The following is a 26,355-nucleotide window of genomic DNA, read 5'->3' on the forward strand; positions in this document are numbered from 1 at the left end:
TAACTTAGCTAAAGGAAAATACTACCAACATAGTCCAGTGTGACATCCATTAGGGAGCCTACTTCTTAGGCCCAAGTTAGCACTCAGCCTCCGAGACTATGGTCAGCAACATTGGCACCACTCTGTTCAAAAAGATATAGGACAAGGATTATTGCTTCTTGCAGGAGCCAGCAGAAAGTACCCATTAGGTGGCCCACCCAACACTGTGTGACATCCACACTACCCTTCAGGAACTGAGTTCAGGAACCATCCTACTTAAAAGCCTCATATCCAGAGGAACCAATATTTCTTTTATCAACTCCATAAGCATAGCTTGCAAGATTCCTGCAAGAGGTAGATTTATATACAGGAGTTACTGCACTCCAGCAATCCCAAAATTATAGTTTCCAATCAGGCATTTATAATTCTCTCAGTCCAAATGCAATCTACCAACATAGGTTCATTTTTACCATAAGCAATGTTGCTTAGCAACAGAGTTACTACATACCACCTTATCTGGTTACCAAGGTAACAGCTAGAAAGTTATCAAAAGGTCAAATTCTCATGCAGAAAGGGAAAGAGTTGTGGTAATCCATTACCCACATCTGATCTCATCCACAAGACTGTGAAATCAAGTTGAAAGTATGATTTTACATGTGAATATAATTCCCTCTTGTAATTTTTTTTCTAGAGCTGATGTATACAGTTGAACTTGCTGGAGGGCTTGGTGCTATCCTTTTGCTGCTTGTTTGTTTAGTAACCATCTACAAATGTTACAAGATAGAAATCATGCTCTTCTACAGGAATCATTTTGGGGCTGAGGAGCTGGATGGAGGTAAGATGAGTTCCGTCTTTTAATGTTCTTTCTGAATATTTTTACTTGTTTCCTGCTTTTGTCTTATCGAAGGAAAAGAAAAGTTACCTGCATAACCATTTGCAGCAGCTCTTGTAGTCTTTCAATGTTCATTTTGTAAATTCATCTTTTATATGGAATTATATGTGTAATGCTTTGGAGCCAATAGTTATTTGCCTCAGAAAATTGTGAAGCAACACCTACCCTTTTTAAAATTGTATTCCAAATAGGACTTGTGAATTACAGGTGCTGATTGCAGTGTTATCACAGTGTTCATTCTCTCTCACCTTGTAATCAGTATTGAAAGTCCAGCTTTATTTCTATATAGGTAAGGAGTGTCTCTTTTAATTGTGTTCCCTAGCCCAGTAGTTTGAATCCCAATTTGTTACTTATTTAGACTGATCAGTTATAATAAACAGTACTGAATATTTCAGAATTCATTCAGTGGTCTTTTCAATCCTATTTATTTAGCTATTTTCAGACAGGCTAATTTTTATTCCAAGTGGGGACCAACAGATAGGAAAGTGAACAAGCACATTGTTTTCATAATAATGCATCTAACATTTTTATTCAAATTGGATAAATAAATATTGTTGTCATAAAATAATAATTATTATTTGCCTCTGGTCAGCCATGAATATGTGTACAATCTAAGAAGAATTTGGGGTCCTTAAAACTGAGTTTAATAAACTGCCTATTTCAAGATTAAAGTTTTTTTTTATCCTTTTTTGGTCATTTGAAAGTGACTCATATATAAGATAGACTTACAATATAGACTTACAATATATTGAACTGACAATAAATATTGCAGATGGTAATGGTTTCTTTATAATATTTAAAATCTTTTTTGTTTGGGGGTTTTGTTTTTGTTGTTTTGTCGACTCGACATCCAGAACCCCAGAGCTCAAGTTATAATCTTTTTTACTAACTGTCCATTTTTCTCTAATTGGTACAAAGGAAAATGAAGCAATTGTCCATGTTACCACATTTCCATAAATCACAGGCAGAGCTGTAGATTGTCAGACGTGTGAAGAGGAGCAATTTATTGAGTGACTCTAGCACTCCTCTCTTTTTAACCTTTTCCCCTTCCCTTTACCGTCAAGTCTGTGCTGCAGCAAGATTGTTTTTTTTAAGTGCTGGTTTGCCTATTTATTCTTTGTTTCTAACTTTCTTTCCTGTTTATACAAATTATTTGGGGTTTTTTGCTAAGGAAATTGCCAGCGTCAGAGTCATTGTTGAATAAGAATCAAGCAAAGTGCTAGGCATTCTTAAAATCATTTTTGCAAAGCCTCAAAAAATTCTGAAGTCAATATTTTAATCTCCATTTTACTGATAAACACCTCAGGCTTAAGTAACTTACTGAAGAGTTTAAGTAACTTACTGAAGAAACTAATACTAGTATTACTGTAAGAGGCCAAGATGGGGTTTGAATATAGGTCTATTTCCAAAGCCTTTATTTTATTAAACACTGAGCTCTATTATTTTAGCCTTTGAAAAAAATTGGTATGTTCAGTATAACCTAAAGATCTACTGTTTGCACAATTAGCATTGTAGAAGATATTTTAAAAAGCAGATTACCTAAACAAGTCTCACTTTATCTATTGACCCTATTTTGAATATATTTATTTTGTGTTCTGAATAAGAATAGTTTCAGCCGAACTATCAATTTCCAGTATAATTTTTATTTGTCATGTTCTGAACGGTAGAAGATTCTGAAGAGTTTAGCTGCCTCTAAACCTTAGTCACATCCCCTTGGATCCTCTACACATGCTATTATGGTTGAACAAATATCTACTCTTTCAGTGTTGAAAAATTTCTCTGACATCATCAAGTCCCCATTCTTCCTACCTTTCCTACAAGACCTTTCTTCTTCCACAAAAGAGATAACTCTTGAGAGATGCAGGATTTCCCATTGTGGTGCAGCAGAAACAAATCCAACTAGTATCCCTGAAGACATGGGTTAGAACCCTGGCCTCACTCAGTGGGTCGGGGATCCTGCATTACTGTGGCTGTGGCGTAGGCTGGCAGCTGTAGCACCGCCATTCGACCCCCGTAGCCTGGGGAAATTCCATATGCCACAGGTGCGGCCTTAAAAAAAAAGAGTGATGCAAAGCTTTTCATATTGTTGACTTGGCTTTAAAAACTGCAATTTGAAAGTCAAAAGTTGCTCAGTCGTCTTTATTCTTGGCTACCATGTTACCTCTGAAAGAGAATACATACAGTACCCTTGAAAGGCAAAGAGGGTCAAGAACAGGGAAAGAAAATTTAACTCATATTTCGAAGTAATGTCAGCACTATGGTGATTGATGATAGCAGATTCATTAACCATGTATTGAATATGTATTAAATAATAAGTGCTGTGTTAACTACTTTATTGATACTCAGAGAACCATACAACCAGAAGAAAAGATTTAAGTCCAGGTCTAAATGACTCCAAATCCCAAAAATTTTCATCACTGTATCAGACTAGGAGATGGACTATTTGATACCTGGGACACATTAAGTCAGTCCTTTCAAGTGATTACAGTAGGTGTTATCAGACCGTATCAATTCTATATCAGAAGAATTCTATTTTCCAAGATAGAACATATCAATGCTTTGCTCTCTTGGTTTGTCCACATCTTTCCTTGTACCCCTGTGAACACCTTATATTTTATCATTTCCCAAGGACTCTGGCCTTAGAACTTCTCTTCTAATTCTGCCACACCTACCTTTTTGCATCATATTACAATGCTATTTACACTTATTTATGCACGAATGACTTCTAAATCTAAATGTCCTTCTTCCAATTCTCTTGTTTTATTATCATTTTTTCCAATAACCTATTGGTTTTTTTTTCCACTATGATAAGTTCCTACCCAAGCTTTTTAATCACACACCCCCTCCTCTCATTTTTTGTCATCCTCCATTTTACATTTCAATTCTTTGTACCATCCTCTACCTCATTTGCTTCACTTCTTCCTCATCTGCTACTTTCAATTAGTCAGGAAATTGTATCTCATGAAAATAGACTTTTCCCTTACTCTTTATTGCAAATGCTTTTTGCAAGCCTCCCCTACCTCCTTCTTAGCCTTCATTCTCCACCCCTCCATTTTATCCTCCACACTTGGCCAGATTTTTCTTTCCAAGTACACATCTACTGTGACAATTTGGTGGTGGGAAGCATTTCTTTATACTGCCTGCCAGAGCAGAAAGCCTTCTTAGCTCAGAAAGCAACTGTTGTTAAGAGTTTAACATTTGCAGCCTTGCCACCCTTATGGAATCTGGTCATGCACGGTTCCAGTTAGAATGAGATACTGGTCTTTGGACAAACACAGCTGTTGAAAATGGACCCAAAACAATGCAGTCACACATAATTCTCAGGTCCCGTTGGGTAAATGAGGTAACTATAATGGTTAGGAAGTAGGAAAATGTTAATTACTCCTCTGCAACCTTGATTCCATAAAATAGTGAAAGAAAATTAGGACAAATTCTGCTGCCTATACATTTATTATTAAGCAAGCATGTAACCTATCCTATGATCTTAGAGAAGATGCAACTCTGTGCCATGTGTGTGTGTGTTTGTGTGTGTGTGTGTGTGTGTGTGTGTGTGTGTGTGTGTAAATGTGAGTTCCCAAAAACGTATGGTAGTTTCCCCTGAGGGAAATGTGGCAGAAGTCCAGTGGTGGGGTCAGGCTAACCATCTAATGACAACCAAGAATATTCTTCATCAACTGGGTAGTGATATAAAAAAATGTTATGGTATTAAATGAAAAGCAGGACACAAAAAGATTTGTACACTATGATTATCAGCTTTGCAGATAGCTATGTCTCTGTATAGACAAGAACTGAAAGATAAAACTTAGGCATGAAAACAGCATTGTAGAGTGTTATGATCTGAGATGTTTATACTTATATTTTTTCAACATTTTCTTTAATATTTTATTGTCTTTTCTCTTACATATAACTTTTTAACTTTGTTTCAGAAATATCAGCTACCTCCGTACACTGATGACAAATAGAAATGCAGAGACATAGTTGGAGGAAACAGAAAAGGTAGCTTTAATTTCCAGGCAAAGAGGGGATACAGCAGGATCGTGCCTCAAGGACTGTGCTCCCCTCCCTTAAGCGGGTAGTGTGGAGTCTTAAAAGTCTTTGAGGAGCAGGGCATGATCAGCTCCTAGACATCTTCCTGACTGGTGGATGGTGGGGCAACTGGGAGTCAGCGTCATTAACCTTCTGGTTCCATCAGGTCTGTGGTCTCCATGCTTGTGGGCAGCATACAGAGGACCTCTTCCACCCAGTGAGGGCTTCAGCACCTGCTAAACAGCTCCAAGGTCATGGCTCAGAATACTATCTATAGTCCTTGAGAACTGATGGTCCTGACTTTGTCGAATGGCTGAGTGATAATTACTGTTTTCTTTTTTCTCTGTATTTTTTCACTCCTCTTATTAAATTGGTTCTTTGACTAAAGTTTTTCCATAGATAAAAAGGCAGGTGGAGGACATGAGTGGGGGTCCATGCTGGGAAGGCCTCACAGAATCCTGCTTGGTTACAGCTTCTTTCTGAAGTAAATTTTAATTTCTGGGGAAAAAAAAAAGAGAGAGAGAGTATTCCTCATCAGAACACAGGACCATTTGGAATCAAACCTGGAACAATTTCCCTAAGGGAGCAGGCTACTGGCCACAGATACCTGAGCGGCAGGATGTGTCTAAATTATGTTAAGTAATCCATATGTCTTGAATAACACTGATTTCAACATGGAGCTTCCTTTTCCAATATCTTCAATGGTTAGAAAAAGGCCACTAATTTTAGCAATGAAACTTGATTTCTAACATCCATTGTGCTAATTAATGAAGAATCTACTTTTCATCAGAAATATAGTTGAAGTATTTGTAGTGACTCTAGAATGTTGCCTTATTCTAATGAAATGCTAGCTGACCAGCCTGATAAAGGCAGAGGACCATCTCTAGAGCTGACCATACACTAACACAGTATCCCACTCTCTTGGCTGGAGTAATTAGAAAGAAAATACAGTTACCATAACAACATCAGACTCCTTGTCTCCTCCCTCCCTCTGACTGGGGTTTCCCTTCCACTTTTGCTTAAAAGCTTCTATAAAGGTATTCCTTCCTTTCCTGTCTCTTCTCCCTCCTTTCTCTTTCTCTCTCTCATATTTCCCCCTAACTTTTAAAGATTACCCTCATAATCCCAGGATCTAGTTATTCTCTTCTTCATTTTTACTAAAATGGCATTTCAGTCACATCATTTTTGTAGCCCTTTTCTCTTTGAGTAACAAGCACTTACTAGTGAATGCTTACTACTCGTAGAGCATTGTGACTTCAAGATTCCTGACCATATTTATTTCTTTCGTGAACAGAAAGCTCAAAAACAAAATTAGGAAGAAAAGAATTATTCCATAACTTTGCAAAAATGTCCATAAAATAAATATAACTAATGTTTGAATCTAATATATGGCACAAATGAAACTTACCACACAAAAGAAACTCATGGGAGTTCCCGTCATGGTGCAGCAGAAATGAATCTGACTAGGAACCATGAGGTTGCGGGTACGATCCCTGGCCTCACTCAGTGGGATAAGGATCTGGCATTGCCCTGAGCTGTGGTGTAGGTCGCAGATGGGGCTCAGATCCTGCGTTGCTGTGGCTGTGGAGTAGGCCAGCATCTATAGCTCTAATTGGACCCCTAGCCTGGGAATCTCCATATGCTGCAGGTGCAGCCCTGAAAGGCAAAAAAAAAAAAAAAAGAAAGAAAGAAAGAAAGAAAAAAGACAAACTCATGGACTTGGAGAACATACTTGTGGTTGCTAAGGGGCAGGGGGGGAGCAGAGTGAGTGGGATAGACTGGGAATCTGGAGTTAATAGATGCAAACTATTGCCTTTGGAATAGATAAGCAATGAGATCCTGCTGTATAGCACTGGAACTAGTCACATATGATGGAGCATGGTAATGTGAGAAAAAGAATATGTGTGTGTGTGTGTGTGTGTGTGTGTGTGTGAGATTGGGTTACTTTGCTGTACAGTAGAAAATCAACAGAACACTGTAAACCAACTATAATAGAAAAAATAAAAATCGTTATAAAAATGTATAAATAATGTTTAAAGAAAAACAAGGTTGCTACATTATAGGTAGTCTATTTTTAGAAGAAAACAGCAACCGTAGCTCTCTTACATTGAAGATTTTATTGGTAGATGTTGGTAGAGTAGGTAGCAGTTTATGGAAACAGTCTTAAGACTCCATTTTGTGGGGTGGATCTAGTGCTAGACTGGGTGAATCTACTTTATGTTTGTTTTTCTCAGAATGCAAACTGTTTTGTTTTTGTTTTTTATCCTCTGAATATAGGGTATGACACACAGGCTTATTCATAATGATGATGCACAAGCTTATAAGAACACTGTAATCACTAATATGATTCCTATTTTAAAGATGAAGAAAGAGATCACTCCTAGTTCAACTTTGGGAGCTATTACAGGTATTGGATAAAATGAGTTAGATGGAGGTCCCATTGTGGCTCAGCGGTAACAAACCCGACTAGTATCCATGAGAATGCAGGTCTGAGCCCTGGCCCTGTTCAGTAGGTTAAGGATTCGGCATTGCCAAGAGCTGCAGGGTAGGTCACAGACATGGATTAAATCTAGCATTGCTGTGGCTGTGGTGCAGGCCCGCAGCTGCACCTCCAATTCGATCCCTATCCTGGGAACTTCCATATGCCGCAGGTGCAGCCCTAAAAAAAAAAATGAGTTAGAGAAATCTTTAATAATCTCCACCCAATGATCCTGGAAAATATGAAGAGCTGTTCCATTTCAGGGATATGAAATAAATTGGTGTCTATGCAATCTTAGATCATAGAATTTATTTTTCTTTCTCCTTCAATTACAAGGTTACCGATTATTAATAGTCTCAGGAGTTATTGTCCTCATGTCTATCAGTGAAACACAGTACTTCTATAAAATCATTTAGAAACACTTTAGGGTTTTTGGTTTGTTTGTTTGGGAGTATTTTTTGCTGGAACTGATTAGATCATTTGCCTCAACATGAACAGGGTAGAATGCTTTTTTGAGTTCTAGAAGGAGAAAACTATAGTTAATTTTGGTGTGCACCTTGCCCAATATCATAAGCTTTTAAGTCATAGAAATCAAACCTTCTGACCCCAAATCCTGTGCTCCCTATGCCACTCTGCTAACTCTTACCCTCTTAATTAAAACTTGTACCATTTATCCTCTGCCCGCTGTTCTCTTAAGGATTACAAGGGAAGGAAATTAATATCTACTGAATGCTTCCTTTGGGCCAAGCTTTTGCTATACAGCGGTAATTATATTCCAAATTATATATTGGAAATGTAAGAAAGCATATGAAAACAAATCTAAAATACAGGAAAGAAATGATTTAATTTTTTTAAAAACTCTCGATCTTAGACATCATCTATAGGGAGCTGCTATTTTATAGATCAGGCAACAAAATCTCAAATGAGTAAAATAAAAATTAATGGCAGTTAGGATTTAAGCTAGGTTTCTGGTTTTTTTCTTCACTATATCATACTATATATATTTTATTTAGTGACAGAGTTCAGTATTTGAGGCCTATAGACTTTAGTAGTCCAGTAAGGTAAAACATGTAAACTAGAACAATTTCAAAGTGTAAAATTCAAGCCACTTTATTTAGAATATAATTACCAGATGTTTCCATGGTTGAATTGACATGAAAGGTAGAATTTACTAAAACAAAGATATTCAATAATCATGAAATCAAAATATTAATGTGCTTAATATTTTTTATTCAAATATCTATCATCTATTTCTACCAAGTTTTTAATTGAAAAATTATATGTTGGAAGTGTAAGAAAGCATATGAAAGCAAATCTGAAATATAGGAAAGAAATGACTTAAAAAAAACATTCAAATTATATCACTACTAGTTTTTAATGATCACATAATTGTGTGCTAATATGCTACATGCAAAATAGAAAATTGCTTTTAAAATGCAATACACAATTCATCATTAAGCCCTACCCCAGTCTTATTTTGATAATCCATTTGCTAAATAATGGCATCTGTCACTAGTCAATTTTGCATATATGACTTATAAATATTTGAGAATAATAAAAAAAAAGAAATGGCCAGCTGCCAATAACATCTGACGACTATTCAATAGGTGTTTAAAAGTTAAAAACTCCCAAAGACCTGAATGTCAATCTCAAGCCATTCCTGCTGTCAGTAAATCTCTTCCCTAGCCCACATCCAGTATAGCTACCACCTTCATCTTGATAAGGAAATCTTCAGTCTACATTTTCTTAAAAGTTCTATTGTTCTAAAAAGTCTACGGAACCTTTCACTTATCGATCCTTCTGAAGGGAATTGACTAATACCCTCTCATATGTCAAAGAGAACAATATTTATTTATCATTTTTCTAAACCACCTTTTTGTTCCTGATGTAGGGTTCTCTATTTTCCTTGTCTCATCAAGATTTCTTAATACTTTATTTTAAAAATTTATTAAAGTATAGTTGATTTACAGTGTTGTGCCAACTTAATAATATTTTAAATTTGTATTTAATTTTATTATTTCTTAACTCTCCAGAGTCCAAACTTTTTTTCCCCTCAAATGTAGTAGTTTATTCAGTAAATTGAAGATAGTTCTACTGGACTAGTTATTTGACTTCGAGTAACCAAGCAACTTTTTAATTGATTGGGTTTTGTAGGTTTTATTTGTTTTTTTTTTTTCCCCTCCCCAGCTTTATTGAAATATAATGGACATATAACATTGTGTACATTTAAGGTGTACAATGTGATGATTTGATACACATATATATTGTGAAATGATTACCTCTGTAATGTTACTTAGCATATCTGTCACCTAACATAATTAATTTCCTTTTGTAGTGGGGACATTTAAGATCTGTCTGCAACTTTCAAGTATATTAATACAGTATTGTTAACCATATTCACCAAACTGTATATGTATGCCTAGCAATTATTTATCTATTGGCTAGGCCAATATCTTTCCCTTTTCCCCACCACTTAGCCTCTGACAACTAGCATTCTACTCTGTTTCTAGGAATTCAATGCTTTCATTACACATTAAAAGTGAGATCATATAGTATTTCTTTTGCACTGTCTGATTTGTTTCATTTAAGCATAATGCCCTCAAGGTCAATGGAAATTATCATAAAACACAAGGTTTCCTTCATTTTTATCACTGAATAATATTCTATTGTATGTATGTAGTATAAATATATATATTTTTTTTCTTTATCCATTCATCCGTTGATGGACACATAGATTGTTTCCATGTCTTGGCTATTGTGAACAGTGGTGCAATGAACATTGGGGTACAGATATTTCTTTGAGCTAGTGCTTTCGTTTCCTTCAGATATATACCCAGAAGTGGGATTTCTGGATCATATGGTACTTCTATTTTGAATTTTTATGGAATCTCCATACTTTTTTACATTTTACATAGTGGCTGCACCAATTTACATTCCCATCAACAGTGCACAAGCGTTCCCTTTTCTCCACATCCTTGCCAACATTTGTTATCTCGTCTTTTTGATAATAACCATGCTAACAAGTGTGAGGTGAGATATCACTGTGGCTTTGATTTGCATTACTTTTTTAAAATTTTATTAACATATGGTTGATTTACAATGTTGTGTTAATTTCTGCTGTACAGAAAAATGACTCGTTATACATATATATCCTTTTTCGCTTTTTTTTTCAATATCCTATGGTTTATCACAGGATATTGAATACAGTTCCCTGTTCTGAACAGTAGTACCTTGTTTTTTTGATTTGCATTTCTTGATGATTAGTGATGTTAAGCATCTTTTCTTACACCTTTTGGCCGCTATATGTCCTAATATCTATTCAGGTCCTCTACCCATTTTTAATAGGATTGAGTCTTTTTGCCATTTTTTCTATTGAGTCATATGAGTTCCTTATATATTTTAGACATTAACCATCCTCTTATCTAATATATGGTGTGCAAATATTTTCTCCCATTCTGTAGGTTGCCTTTTATTTATCAATCATTTATTTTGATGTGCAAAAACTTTTTAGTTTGATAGTCCCACTTTATTTTTTTATCTGTCTTTTTGTCTTTATAGGGCCTCACCCTAGGCATATGGAAGATCCCAGGCTAGGCGTCTAATCGGAGCTGTAGCTGCCAGCCTACGCCACAGCCACAGCAACACCAGATCCAAGCCGCATCTGCGAACTACACCAGAGCCCACGGCAACACTGGATCCTTAACCCACTGAGCAAGGCCAGGGATCAAACCTGCAACCTCATGGTTCCTAGTTGGATTTGTTTCCACTGCGCCATGACAGGGACTCCACCACTTGTTTATTTTTTGTTGCTCATGCTTTTTGTATAATATCCAAATAATTGTTGCCAAGAGTAATGTTAAGGGGCTTTTTCCCCATGTTTTCTTCCAGGAGTTTTACAGTTTCAAGTCTTACTCTTAAGTCTTTAATCCATTTCAAATTAAAATTTGTGAGTAATATAAGGATCCAACCTCATTCTTTAGCATGTGGATATCCAGTTTTCCTAACACCATTTATTAAAAAGATTATCCTTTCCAAATTGAGTATTCTTGGCTCCCTTGTCAAATATTAGCTGACTATATATGTGTGAGTCTATTTCAGAGCTGTTAATTTTGTTCCATGGGTCTGTGTCTGTTTTTTTTTTTTTAAATGCCAGTACCATACTGTTTTGATTACTATAACTTTGTAACCAGAAAGTATGATGCCTCCAGCTGGGCTCTTCCCCCTCAGTATTGCTTTGGCTATTCAGGGTCTTTTTAAATTCCATATGAATTTAAAATTTTTTAATACTTCTGTTAAATTTGCCATTAGAATTTTGATAGGGCTTGTGTTGAATCTATACATAGCTTTGTATAGTATGAACATTATAGCAATATTAATTATTCTGAGTCATGAACATGGGATATCTTTCCATTTGTGTTTTCTTCAATTTCTTCATCTGTATCTTATAGTTTTCAATGTACACATCTTTCATCTCTTTTGCTGAATTTATTCCTCTGTATTTTGTTATTTTTGATGCTCTTACAAATGATATCATTTTTCCCTGTTTTTTTTTTCAGAGAATTTGTTGGTAGTATGTAGAAATGAAGCTTAATTTTGTATGTAGATTTTGTATCCTGCAGATTTACTGAGTTTGTTGAATTGTTCTAACAGTTTTTCGGTGGAGTCTTTAGGTCTTTCTCTATATAGGAGCGTATATTTTGCAAACAGAGAAAATTTTCTTCTTCCTTTTCTATTGACTGCTTCTTATTTCCTTTTCCTGCCTTATTGCTCTAGCTAAGACTTCTAGTAAGTACTATGTTGAATAGGAGTGGTGATAGGGGGCACCTTCATCTTATTTCTGATCTTAGGAAAAAAAAGCTTTCAGCTCTTCACCATCAAGTATGATATTAACTATAGTTTTGTCATATATGGCCTTTACTGTGTTGAGGTATTTTCTTTACACAATTTGTTGAGAGCTTTTACAATGAAATGAAAAAATTTTTTTCAAATCCTTTTTTTAAATTTATTTACAGAATCATATAATTTGTGTTCCTCTTTCTGTTAATGTGGTATTCCACATTTATTTATTTGCATATGTTGATCCATCCTTGCATCCCAGGGGTAAATATCACTTGATCACATTGTATTATCTGTTTAAACTACAGTTGAATTTGATTTGCTAGTATTTTGCTGAGAATTTTTGTATCTATACTCATTAGGGATGTTGGAATGTAGTTTTCTTGTAGTGTCCTTACCTGGCTTTGGTATCAGGATGATGCTGACCTCATAAAATGAGTTTGGGAGTTTTCCCTCCTCTTCAATATTGCTTTGGAAGAGTTTAAGAAAGATTACATTAATTCTTCTTTAAATATTTGGTAAATTAACCAATGAAACCATCTAGTCCTAGGCTTGTGTTTTTTATTACTGCTTCATTTCCTTAGTTGTTATTAGTCTGTTCAAATTTTCTATTTCTTCATGATTCAGTCTTGGGAAGTCACATATTTCTAGGAATTTATCCATTTCTTCTAGGTTATCCAATTTGTTGGTGTATGATTATTCATAGTAGCCTTTATACATCCTTTGTATTTCTTTGGTGCCAGGTGTATTATCTCCTTTTTCATTTATAATTTGTATTTAAGTCACCCCCTCCCTTTGGTTAGTCTAGTTAATGCTTTGTCAGTATAATTTATCTTTTCAAAAAGCCAACTCTTCATTTCAGTGCTTTTGTTCTTCTATTTCTCTAGGCTCTGTTTCATTTACTTGTACTCAGATCTTTATTATTTTCTTCCTTCTGCTAACTTTGGGCTTAGGCTATTCTTTTTCTAATTCCTTGAGGTATAAAGTTAGGCTGTTTAGTTGAGATCTTTCTTTTCTCTTAATATAGGCATTTATCACTACACATTTTCCTCTAAGAATTGATTTTGCTACATCCCATAAGTTTTGGTGTTTGTATTTCCATTTTTCTTCAAGTTGGGATACTTTCTCATTTCCTTTTTGCTTTGTCCTTTAATCCATCAATTGATCAAGAGCATATTAAATGCCATGTATTTGTGAATTTTTCCATATCCTCCTTTTTTGATTTCTTATTTCATACCATTGTGGCCAAAAAAGATACTTGATATAGTTTCAATCTTTTTAAGTTTATTAAGGCTTGTTTTGTGGCCCAACATACGATTTGTCCTGAAGACTGTTCAGATACATGATTTGTTCAGACTGTATGATTGAAAAGAATGTGTATTTTGCTACTTAGGAAGATATTCTATTAATGTCTGTTAAGTACATTTGGTCTATAGTGTTCTTCACATCTCCCTTATTAATTTCCTATCTTAATTATCTATTCAATATAAAAGTGAGGTGTCAAAGTCCACTATTATTACTGTATTGCTGTCTATTTCTCCCTTCAGTTTGGTTAATTGCATTGAATATTTAGGTGTTCCAATATGAATGCATATATATTTACAGTTTTCATATCCTCTTGAATAACTGACCCTTTTATCATAATATAGGGGCCTTTTTGTTCTCTTGTGACTGATTTTCACTAAAAATCTATTTTACTGATATAAATATAGTCATTCTTCTCTCTTTTAGTTACCATTTGTTTGGAATATCTTTTTCCATCCTTTCACTTTCAGCCTATGTGTGTCTTTAAAGCTAAAGTGAGTCTCCTGTAGGTAACATATTGTTGGATCTTATTTTTATATGTATTCAGTCACTTTTTGTGTTTTGATTAGAAAATTTAATCCATTTGCATTTAAAGTAATTATTGCTGTGTAAGGACTTACATTGCCATTTTGTTCATTGTTTTCTTTTAATTCATTTTTTTCCCTTCTTCTTCTCTTGCTGTCCTCCTTTGTGATTTAATTCATGTTCTTTAATTCCTTTCTCTTTATCTTTTTTGTATATACCATAGTTTTTTTTCCTTTATGATAACATGAGGCTTATATGAAGCAACTTACAGATATAAGTCTATTTTAAGTTGATAGAAACTTACCTACAATTGCATATAAAATCTCTATATTTTTATTTGCTTCCCCCCACATTTTTGCTATTTTTATCATACTTTACGTCTTTGTATAGTGTGTGTCCAATAATAATTATTGTAACTGTAGTTATTTTTTATATATTGTAAAAACTTTTATACTAGAATTTAACATTATTTACACACCACCAATACAATATTATGCTATTCCTAATTTGACAATATATGTAACTTTACCATTGATTTTTGTATGTTTTCATGTTATTATTTACTATCATTATTTCAATTTGAAAAACTTCCTTTAACATTTCTTATAAGACAGGTCTAGTGGTGATGAACTCCCTTAGCTTTTATTTGTCTGAGAGTGTCTTTAGCTCTCCCTTATTTTGAAGGACAGTTTTTCTGAGTCTAGTATTTTTGCTTGGCATTTTTTTTTTCTTTCATCACTTTGAATATTTCAACCCATTCTCTCCTGACTGGCAAGGTTTCCATAGAGAAATTCACTGATAGCCAAAATTCTCTCTTTGACTTTTCACATTTGATTATAATGTGTCTAAGAGTAATCTTTGGTTTGATCTTGCTTGAGGCCCTTTGAGTTTCCTGTACTTAAGTCTGTATCTCTCTCCCAAGATTTGGAGAGTTTTCAGCTATTGTTTCTTTAAATAAGCTCTGTACCTTTTCTCTGTCTCTTCTACTGGAATTCCCACAATGTGAACGTTAGTTCACTTGATAATATCCCATAATTCACATAGTTTTTTTTTTCATTCTTTTTAATTTAAATTTTTTTCACTCTTTTTATATTCATTTTTCTTTTCGTTCCTCTAATTTCAAATGATCTGTCTTCAGGGTCTCTGATTCATTCTTATGTGTGATCAGTTTTACTGTTTAAGCTTTCTATTAAATTTTGTAGTTCTGTCATTGTATTTTTTAGTTTGAGGGTTCCTCTTTGGCTCTTTTCTATGAGTTCTATTTCTTTATATTTTTTTATTTGTTTTTTTGTTTGTTTTTTTTGTTTTTGTTTTTGTCTTTTTGCCATTTCTTGGGCTGCTCCTGCAGAATATGGAGGTTCCCAGGCTAGGGGTCTAATCAGAGCTGTAGCTGCCAGCCTACACCAGAGCCGCAGCAACGCGGGATCCGAGCTGCGTCTGCAACCTACACCACAGCTCACAGCAACGCCGGATCATTAACCCACTGAGCAAGGGCAGGGATCGAACCCACAACCTCATGGTTCCTAGTCAGATTTGTTAACCACTGCGCCACGATGGGAATTTCATATTTCTTTATTAAACTTATTATTTTTTCATACATTGCTTTCCTGACTTTGTTAAACTGTCTATCTGTATTCTTTTGCATTTCATTGATTTTTTTTAACATGAGTTCTTTGTCAGACAAGTTGTAGATCATCATTTCTTAGGGCTTGGTTACTAATGTTTTATCAGTTTCCTTTGGTTATGTTATATTTGCTCTATTCTTTGTGACCCATGTATCCACAAGTGCATTGGTGTCTATGCATATGAAGGAGCCAAAATCTCTTCTCCTCTTTACAGACTGATTTTAGCAGGTGAAGTTCTTCTCCTGTCTGTGCCCCAGGCCAATGGGATTATCTCCAGAATCATAATCATTCTGTGCTGGAGCCAGTTTTGAGGCTGTTGCCAGGTCTGCAGTGAGGTTCATGGTTAGCAGGCTTGTTAGCAGGAGCTAAGGTTTGCATAGATCCTGCCTGGTCTATAGGTGGAGAGGAATGCCTCAAGTACCTTGTTCAGTAGAACAGCACTTGGACAAGTATCCACTTCAAGATCTCCAATTGGGTCTTCACTTGCTGGACCTATCACCACATATAGAGATGGGTATGGCCCCTACCAGGTCCCTGGGAGGGCTTACACATGGACATTGGATGGGTCTTTGGGTGACCAGGACTGTGTCTGTACTATGGCTAAGAGGATACAGGCAAGAGATATCATATTTGGCCATCTTCATGATTTCATTCATGTTTTTCTTGTTTTGTGGGACATTACAGTCAGAATCTCTTAAAAATCACAGAAAGAGTAACCAATGACTCTGTTAGAGTTTATGAAGCTTTTTACAAAGGGTATGTACATCAATTTCTTTCCATCTTTGCAGTCAATAGAAATATATTTGAGGGTTTAAATTACAGAAAATAAAAATTAGAGAATACAGATTAAGAAATATATTATCATACTACCCTGTTATGGCTAACTAGTTTTAAGATGTTTATAAACTTAAGTTGAATGTAAAAGATCACAATCTTGGAGTTCCCACTGCAATGGGATCAGCAGTGTTTCTGGAGTGCCGAACACAGGTTCAATCCCTGGAATGGCACAGTGGGTTAAGGATCTGGCATTGTTGCAGCTGCGGTGTGGGTCACAACTGCAGCTTGGATCTGATCCTTGGTTCAAGAACTTCATATGCCACAGGGTGGCCAAAAAAAGAAAAAGAAAAAGGAAAAAAAATTAAAAATCATAGCCCTATCCTTTAAAAATCTTATAATTTTGTTTTTGCTATGATTTTTATTTTTCTATGATTATTAAAAAAAATCTCAATTTTTCATCTTCTCCAGTCACATGAAGCCTATACACATGAGTAGTCAATATATGTTCTTATAGATATAAAAAAAAAATCTAAGAGATACTTCCCAAGATTGAGATTCAGCTGTTAACTGAGAAAAAAGAAGAAACCTTAGAATGCATATGATTTTGAATCAGAAAACATTGCTGGGAGTTCCCTTGTGGCCTAGCAGTTAAAGATTCAATCTTGTCACTGCTGTGGTTCAGGTTACTGCTTTGGCTCCAGTTCGATCCCTGTTCCAAGAACTTCCACATGCTGCAGGTGTGGCCAAAAAAAAGAAAAGAAAATATTGCTGAATTTAGCATAATATCTGGAACAGTATTTGCAGTCTGATAATTTTCAAACTACGAGTTTGTTTCTATAGGTAATTAAATGCCTAGCCAAATTCTGTACTGATAGAGACTCTGGGGAAAAAGAAAAATTAGATATCAATCAAGTGTTCCACTGATATGAGGGAGGAAGCTGCTGCAAATGCTTGCAAGGGGCTTTTCAGTCACATTTATTTCCAGAATAACCTACATGTGATCAACTCCTTTTTTGTCTGGGAGATAATTAGCTTAAATGTTATAAATTTATCCAGATGACATAAAGAGATAGAAAATTGACTGAGACCATACCATTTACTCCTGAGGTTCATTTAAGCTTAACATGGTTACTAAATGTATTAGTATATGCAAGAATCTACCCTTTTTCTGCTGAAAGTGTAGATTTTCAGCTAATTTATTTAGAGTACATGCCCTGTATCAAGACCTCTTATTAAGAAGCTGAGGCTGCAGTGTGCAGGTTTTGCGGTATTCTGATGAATTACCTGGCAGCTCACTTAAGTTCTTTGATGTCTTTGAGACCTGTGAGTACCTATACCCTGTCCTGGAGCAGAATTTCTCTAGTGTTGTTGCTGGAACAGCAACAGCAACACCTGAGAGTATGCCATAAATTCAAATTCTCAGGACCTATTCTATCTCCTCTGGTTTAAAAATTCTGGAGGTGGAGCCTAGCAGTCTGCATTTTAGCAAGCCCTGCAAATTGTTGCCTTTCATGCTTAAGTGTAAAAACCACTTTTTCAGAGAAGTCTGCAAGGACTCTGAGGTCTTTCATTGAGTCACAGTGAGAAAATACAGTTCAAGATCTACTCAATATTGTGCAATAACTATATGGGAAAAGAATCTGAAAAGGAATGGCTGTGTGTATATATATAACTGATTTACTTTGCTGTATATCTCAAACTAACAAAACTTTGTAAGTCAACTACACTCCAATAAAATTTTTTTGAAAAATTATAGTACCTAGTGATTCCTTGAGGAGCCCCAGGCAGCTTAAAGTGTGTATTACCAAAGCCATCTCTCCTAGGAAATGGCCCAAGTCTTGAGAAAATCTCTACATTGGCTATAAGATGTAACTCATATGATGTCAAAATGAGAGGCCATTTATTCATTTAATCAACAGATATGTTGAGTATCTGCTAAACTCTAGTCACACATCTGAGTTAAGGATCTTGCAGTCAAAGAAAGAAGATTAAGATGTTAGCACAATAATATGATACGTGTGAAAAAAAATCACCTTCAATTCAATGATGATATCAGACTCTAATTCACAGGAAACAAACAGCAGAGTTAGCTGTTGGTTTTTTTAACAATGAGTAGCCATAAATATTTTTCAAGCAACCATAAACTTAATCAATGGTGAGATTTGAAAAAATAAATTTTGTGATTCTATGTGGAATGGTCCAGAAGAATAAGGAAATGGAGATTAAATGAAATATAATTATAACACTTGGGAAGAGAGTAGGGTCGCACCTAGAATGGAAATAGAATCCAAAGAATTTTTACCTGTGAATGGCTATGAGATTATTGCTAAAGAAAAGTGGTAAGTGGAACATGCATCTGGAGTTTGGAAACTAAGGAAATGAGATTATTGTTACATTACTAAAATTTAAGTGGAATAAAATGTTAAGCACAAAGCTTGAGATGGGACACGTGTCATGAACATGTTGAATGTGAGGTATGTGCTGAACATCCAAATTAAAGGGTCCAATTTATAAATTCATAAGAAAGAAGACAGGATTTGTACATCTGAATTAGGGGGACATCTACATATAAGTGGTTGTTGACGTCATGACAAGAAAGGAGATTTTTAAGGGAAAGTATGTTGAGAGACAAATGAAACAGTCCACAGAAAACATCTTGAAAAATGACAGCATTTATGGATTGCAAGAAGGATATCATGGACAAGGCAGGGGAATCAGAAACAGTGTCATGTTAGCAAAGGTAATATCCAGCTGGAACTTACTAATATTGGTGGACCAGTTGTTTACATCTCTTCAGAGTCATAAGTACTCTGTTCTTTTTGGTGTTCACATTGATCTAGTTTTCAAATACTTTTGAGCCTACAGAAAACAAAAGGCAAAGAATGAGGATATAGTCATTACACATCCCAGATTTAGGCAAATTTCAGTACTTTATAGTGCTGTGTAAAAAATTGGAAGAGAACAACCTCCTAGAAAGAAAATAGTATATGAATACGCATGAAATCATTCCACAATTTGCAATCTGGCTTGAAATATATTTTTTTAATGTATGACTGGGTTCCTATGCTATACAGCAGAAGTTGACACAACACCATAAATCAACTTTCATTTAAAAAAAAACAAAGCTACCTCTTTGGTCCGTGATGCCTGTACTACTCTTAGCAACACAATAATCCTCTGGAAATAGACTATTGACTTGTCTACATCTTCTACTAGATGGAAGCTACTGACCCATATTGCAAAGGAAGATTTTTATCTCATAGATACTCATGTGATTAGTTAATAAATGGACATTTTAATTAAATATCAGTATTATTGCTTTATCAAGTGCTATTTCTATGATTTATTAATCAGCTGAAGTGTTTACATTAGTAAAATGTTTACCACTGTAGACTGCTGGCATATGTGTGTGGGCATGCTATAACAAACATAATTATTAATATTATAAAAATTGATTTTATTTATAATATGTATAATTATATGCTGGTTGAAGAATGAAGAAAATACCAAATACCAAAATATGACATGATTGGGATGATTACTTTTTTTTTTTAACATGAAAACTGCTTTTAGAAAAAGCTTCCACAGCTAAAGGTTTCCCCCCAACCCTGACCCCAGGGATATTATCATGGAGTTGGTAGCTTCTCATATGCCTGTGTTAAGTTTAGGTGAAGTAAATAGTTTATGAGTTTTCCCCAAGTTATAAAGTGACTTTTAGGTGGCTCAAGATGATCAGACTACTAAAATGAATACACATCTATGAATCTTCAGAAGTGAGCTTTAGTGTCCTTGAAATCAAAAGGAGTATCCCAAAGCTACCCAGAGCCAGTCATGAAATGCCCCCTCTATCTTTGATTCTTTATATGCCAGAAGTTTTTAATTTTCCATGCCAAATGGCAGATTTATTTTGTTCTGAAATTTAAGAATGTTTCAATTCAACTTGCATCTTTTTCTCATTCTCATGTAAAAGGGGGGAAAATGAAGAAAGAAATCATATTTTAGAACTAAGTTTCATTCATTTATATTGTAATTTTTTATTTTTATAGTCAAACTCATTAACATGATGAAAATAATTTGGCAGGAATTTAGATCCAAGATAAATGGAAATCAGAAAAGCAATGTTTTTCTATAATAATTCAGCATATTAACAATTTCAGTCCTAAAATCTAAGAACCAGCTCCCAATGAAAAATTAATTATTTCAAATTTGGTTTTGTTTTCTTCCCCAACAGAAAATCAACACAGCATACACAATCTAAAAACTATTCCTCCACAGTCAAGCCAGTTTCAGTTTTCTCTCCTTTTTTCAATAGGGTAAAATCACCAAAGGAAGGATTAGGTGAATGTACAATTATATAGAATAAGAGCATACTATCCAAATATGTGGCTTTTATAAACAGTCAAAATTGTTTATGATATGTGCAGCAAAAATGCTGGAAGTTAACGTTTCACTGGTCTTTTCATTATTTTTTCTCCTGCTGTCTTAATAACAACAAAAAGTGTGACTCCTTTATACTCCCCAATTTGTTCCACAATACTTGGCATTATTGAATTCTTAATGAAAATGAATGAAGACTTCTTTCTTTGGCCTCCCAGAAGTGAGACATTTGGAGATACTTGTGAAATGAGGTGAATGTTCTCATAGCCTATTGTTTTCTTTGTAAAGAAGCAACTTCAACTTTACTCTGTAATGTTCTTGACAGATAATAAAGATTATGATGCATACTTATCATACACTAAAGTGGATCCTGACCAGTGGAATCAAGAGACTGGGGAAGAAGAACGCTTTGCTCTTGAAATCCTACCTGATATGCTTGAAAAGCATTATGGATATAAGTTGTTTATACCAGATAGAGATTTAATTCCAACTGGAAGTAAGTTAATGTCTTCATTTGAGAGTGTGCATATTCTTGTGTCTGTCTGTGTAATCATCATTTTTAGACAGAATTTTAACTTCTGCATATGTCAGTTTCTCAAGAAAGAAATGTCATTATATGTTCAAATGAAAAATAAGTTTCCATACCCCTGAGGAAGCTACTTCCATTATTCTATAAAGCATCTCATGTCATGAGTCTTGACATTTAAAGGAACCAAATGAGAGATTGTACCTGGGAAGACATTTCTAACATTGAGAGAAGCAAAACCCATACTCTATTCAAAGTGATCGTTGGCTATTTTCATCTTCTCAAGGGTTTACCCAACAACCAGCAATTCTCATTTAATGTGTAAAAGAGAATCTACTGTGGCTCTGGACCAAATGTTCAATTCCCTTGTTCTGATAAACCCTTTTCTCTTTTGTAGCATACATTGAAGATGTAGCAAGGTGTGTAGATCAAAGCAAGCGGCTGATTATTGTCATGACCCCAAATTATGTAGTCAGAAGGGGCTGGAGCATCTTTGAGCTGGAGACCAGACTTCGAAACATGCTTGTAACTGGAGAGATTAAAGTGATCCTAATTGAATGCAGTGAACTACGAGGAATTATGAACTACCAGGAGGTGGAGGCCCTGAAGCACACGATCAAGCTCCTGACCGTTATTAAGTGGCATGGACCAAAATGCAACAAGTTGAACTCTAAATTCTGGAAACGTTTACAATATGAAATGCCTTTTAAGAGGATAGAACCCATTACGCACGAGCAGGCTTTAGATGTTAGTGAGCAGGGGCCTTTCGGGGAGCTGCAGACTGTCTCGGCCATTTCTATGGCTGCTGCCACCTCAACCGCTCTAGCCACTGCCCATCCAGATCTCCGTTCCACCTTTCACAACACGTACCATTCACAAATGCGTCAGAAACACTACTACCGAAGCTATGAGTACGACGTACCTCCAACCGGCACCCTGCCTCTTACCTCCATAGGAAATCAGCATACCTATTGTAACATCCCTATGACACTCATCAACGGGCAGCGGCCACAGACAAAATCGAGCAGGGAGCAGAATCCAGATGAGGCCCACACAAACAGTGCCATCCTGCCGCTATTGCCAAGGGAGACCAGTATATCCAGTGTGATTTGGTGACAGAAAAGCAAGGGACACTCTGTCCCTGGGAGTTTGAGTGGAGTCTGCAGTCCAGTGCCTGGAACTAAATCCTCGACTGCTGCTGTTAAAAACATGGATTACAATCTCTAGAACACGAGGAAAAACAGGGTCTTGTACATATGTTTTTTGCAATTTCTTTGTAGCATCAGTGTCCTCCTGTTTTATCATGTCTCCTACCATTACATTTTTTGACTTTGTTTTATATGTCATTGGAATTTGTAAATTTACATTTTTTTAAAAAAGAGACTTATGTATAGATAGAAAATCCTTTTTTGCTTCATTAGTTTAGTTTTAGAATGGGCTTTTATTTCCTTTCCTTGATTTTCTTTTGCTTTTAACATTTCCTTGGGGTGCTTGGACAAATCTATCCGATGGGACAAGGAGCACCGGATCCTCTCTTGGGTTCTGCCTAGGATCGGCAGGGCCATGTGGGCCTTCAGAGAGCAGTGCAACGAATGCCAGCATTGCCATTTGGGGAAAAAAAAAAAAAGATGAGAAGAACACTTGTTCATAGGAGGGCCCCGCCAATCAGAGCCCTGAATCTCTTCCTTGTCCTGCCTCATTCCCCACCTCTACCCTTCTAATGGCGGCATGATGTGTAAACTCTGAGAAAGGGTGGGGGTGGGTCTAACTGTCTTAACATTTACTTCACTGCTCGTCAGAATACACTCCAGACCCAAAATTGTGCTAGTCACTTGACAGTGACCACTACAGAGTGCTAAGAAGAGAAGATCAAGGGCATGAAAATGGGGGAGAGTGTGCTGTTTCTGTTTTTTAAATGAGTTGATGTACCCTTATATAAATATATATATATATATATATATATAAACACACACAACAAAACAAAAGAAACAAACAAAAAAAAAAAAAAGAAAAAAACAACAAAAAAATCAAGCCCTATATTTGATCACTTCCCGGAAAGGCATGAATGTGTTTGTGGCTGTTTTTGTTTAATATTCTACTTCCTCTTTTCCCTCTATAATTTTCTGCAAATGAGATTATGTGCAAATGCCAGGCAAGTTAACTCAAAAGGGTGAATTAACACAAGTCAAAATGAAATTTATATTGAAGGCTTCCAAACCAAAGGGAAGGACAGGATGTGTCATCGAATATGTTTTGTCACCTTGTATTATAGAAAATGTTATTTTCTAAAGAGTCAGAACAAATGTGTGAAACTTATTATGGAGTCCCCTTGTATTTAAATGTTAATTCAGTGTATTTAATTTTCAATGCTATATTCAGAATCAAGTGTTTGGTTTCAGTTTGTGAACATAAGCAACACTTAATAATATCAAAGTGTTTATATAAGAACTCAGGAGGTCAAACATATGAATACCACAGAAATCAGTATTTTAAAAATAAACATTATTTACACAAAATAGTTTTTAAATTAGATGAGAAAGTATTTAAAATAATTAATTTTACTGTATAAAGAATTAGTTTTATTTTAATTGTATAATTCTATCTTTCAGAAACAGTAAGCTGATGCTCCCAGGAAATTCATCCCCTACCATTTAGCTTTATGTTTGAATTCAATGACATAAGCAGCTAATACATATTCATGTTGAAAATGATGCAAAATCAATCATAAAGGAACTTGCAGAGGGCAGAATTGCTAAAGGGAAATAATACCTAAGTAGCTTTTAGTTTTAAAAAAATCAATGTGATGAAAACACTGCTAATAGAACTTACGCATTACTCTAGTGATTCATTGTAGGAACTTCCATTCCAGCCATTGTCTGTGGGCTTGTGTAGTGACTATTGTATGTTTGGTTTATTCCTACCACCATATAGTGAGAAAACAATTCTACAGTTTTGGTCACAATACTAAGATGTAAGTTGACTATGCGCACAAAAATATAAACTTCAGTAGAGTTCATTGGGAAGGTTAAAATTGAATTGCAAATGTATGAGAGATGATTATAAGAATTTTGTAACAATATGAACATTTCATATTTGTGTAACAAGGTAAAGGAGCTTTAGGATGTGCATTGACTTTGGTAAAAAAGAAAAAAAATGCTTATTTCCCTCACAACTCTGGGTCCTTCTCTACAATCTATTCTTTATTCCCATGCTCTCCCTGGACCTCTGTCATATTTTCTCAAACCAGACCTGAAGCTACACGGACACAAACTTTAAGGTCAGCTTTGCACATTGGTTATTTTCAGAATCCAAGAAGGCCATTGTTTAACTTTGTACTATGGACACCTGTCAGGGACTGGTGGCAGTGAACCTCATTGGACTGTATTCAAGACTCCCCCAGTGCTCAGAAAACTGTAATCATGGCAATGGCCTGGTTTATATCTTTGTTTTAGTTTTGTTTTTGTTTTTTTTTTTTAAGTGCACGATGGAAGTGTTGAATAAATGTAGAGGAAGTATTCAGACCACAGTCATATTTTAGGCATCCATAGGTGTTAATTTAGCTGCATTGGGAGTACATTTTTTGTTCTATTTTTAGTGTAGATTTAAGCACTTTGAATAAATAGCATGATTCAGGGATTGATGAGTAATATTTGATATTCTCACAACTTAAAAACTTTTTTTCCTCTAATGTTTTGTCATATTTTTAGAAAATGAAAAAAATGGAGAAGAGGCTATCTATGGCTTTAGAAACATTCTTCCCAAGTATTCCTCCATCAGCTCCATGTGAGAACAAATGAAGGAAACTGTCATGTGTTCACATGCTCTATGTTTAACAAAAGTTATGTTAGAATTCACAATAAAGAGAGAAAAAAATGTATTTTCCCTAGTGCTTAGGTTTCATCCTTCTCTTTTTTCCAGTGGGAGCTGTGGGAGATAAGAATATTCTAGTGGTAAAAAACACAGTTGAAAGTGTGAATATGTTAGCCAAGCTGAGGGAAATAATGGGCTTCTGGACTTGGACCTGTGCAAGGTTTTGTATTGCCTGTTTTTCATCATTTGCTGCTTAGATTCCAAGTGACATGTCATGGAATTGTAAGGCCACCTGGTTCTTTAATGTGACTTCTACTTGCTACCTATGAGCGTCCCACTCTTTATATTGGTGCTCAAATCTTTGATTATTTAATTTGTAATCCATTCCTTAGGTCTTCTATGGGCAGAGAAAAATTTGTATCTCATGCATCCAGCTGATTTAAGATCAATTATATAAAAAAAATCCAAGACACAATGAGACCTGAACCTACTCTATTTGTATAGTTAATCTTCTGGTTATTCAGTCAACCATTTTGTGTTTCTTACTTTCTCAGTATATGTATTTGAACACTCTTGACCTAAATACCTTGATACTGCTTTCTTCTTTATTTCGTTATTATTTAGCATTTTATAACAAGAACAAATATTAACTGAGAGCCAACCCTAAACTCCAAGTAAGTTTTGTTTATCCTAGAATAGTCATTAACTTTGACATATCCCGCCTATGTAAATTAAGAACATTATTTCTAGGAAAACATTAAGTCATACATTTGTAAATTATTTTCTGATTCTCGAATGATACCCTAGTTCTCCTTTTTCTAAGAAGCATTTTTTATCTTATGCTTAATTTTTTTTCTTTTTTAAATTTAAGCTTATATCGTTAGTCCCAGAAGAAAGCTTATTGAAATTCAGAGGAGACCATAGATATTGTGTAAGTAAAATGACCGAGTGGAAATAAGAGAATATACATAGACAGAGGAAGAAAATCCCTTACTCTTTCTGATATGAATTTGCTTGAACATTATTCCCATTATTGTCATAGTTGATTAAAAGAGATGAAATACTGTTAAATGGGTTAGCAATCCTACCTAGGACACATTTTGTTATTGTTCAATAAGGGGTATTTTAGCAATATATGTGGTTGTTACAAAGAAATGATGATGCAACTGAGTTCTCTCAAAGGAGCAGCTTGTTAATG

The 26,355-nt window shown here is 35.2% G+C and overlaps 1 protein-coding gene across 1 annotated transcript in view; it reads left to right on the forward strand.

Annotated features, from left to right (window-relative positions):
• IL1RAPL1 (interleukin 1 receptor accessory protein like 1) overlaps nt 1-23,332 on the forward strand; it is a 1,415,748-nt gene extending 1,392,416 nt beyond the window's left edge. Inside the window, exons 10-12 of the mRNA XM_047765736.1 lie at nt 671-814; nt 21,147-21,317; nt 21,745-23,332. Of these exons, the coding sequence (XP_047621692.1) occupies nt 671-814; nt 21,147-21,317; nt 21,745-22,463 (1,034 nt within the window). The 3' untranslated portion in view covers nt 22,464-23,332. The remainder of the gene's footprint in view (nt 1-670; nt 815-21,146; nt 21,318-21,744) is intronic.
• The last annotated feature ends 3,023 nt before the right edge of the window (nt 23,333-26,355 follow it).

Source organism: Phacochoerus africanus, chromosome X, assembly GCF_016906955.1.
Source record: "Phacochoerus africanus isolate WHEZ1 chromosome X, ROS_Pafr_v1, whole genome shotgun sequence".
Taxonomy (NCBI): domain Eukaryota; kingdom Metazoa; phylum Chordata; class Mammalia; order Artiodactyla; family Suidae; genus Phacochoerus; species Phacochoerus africanus.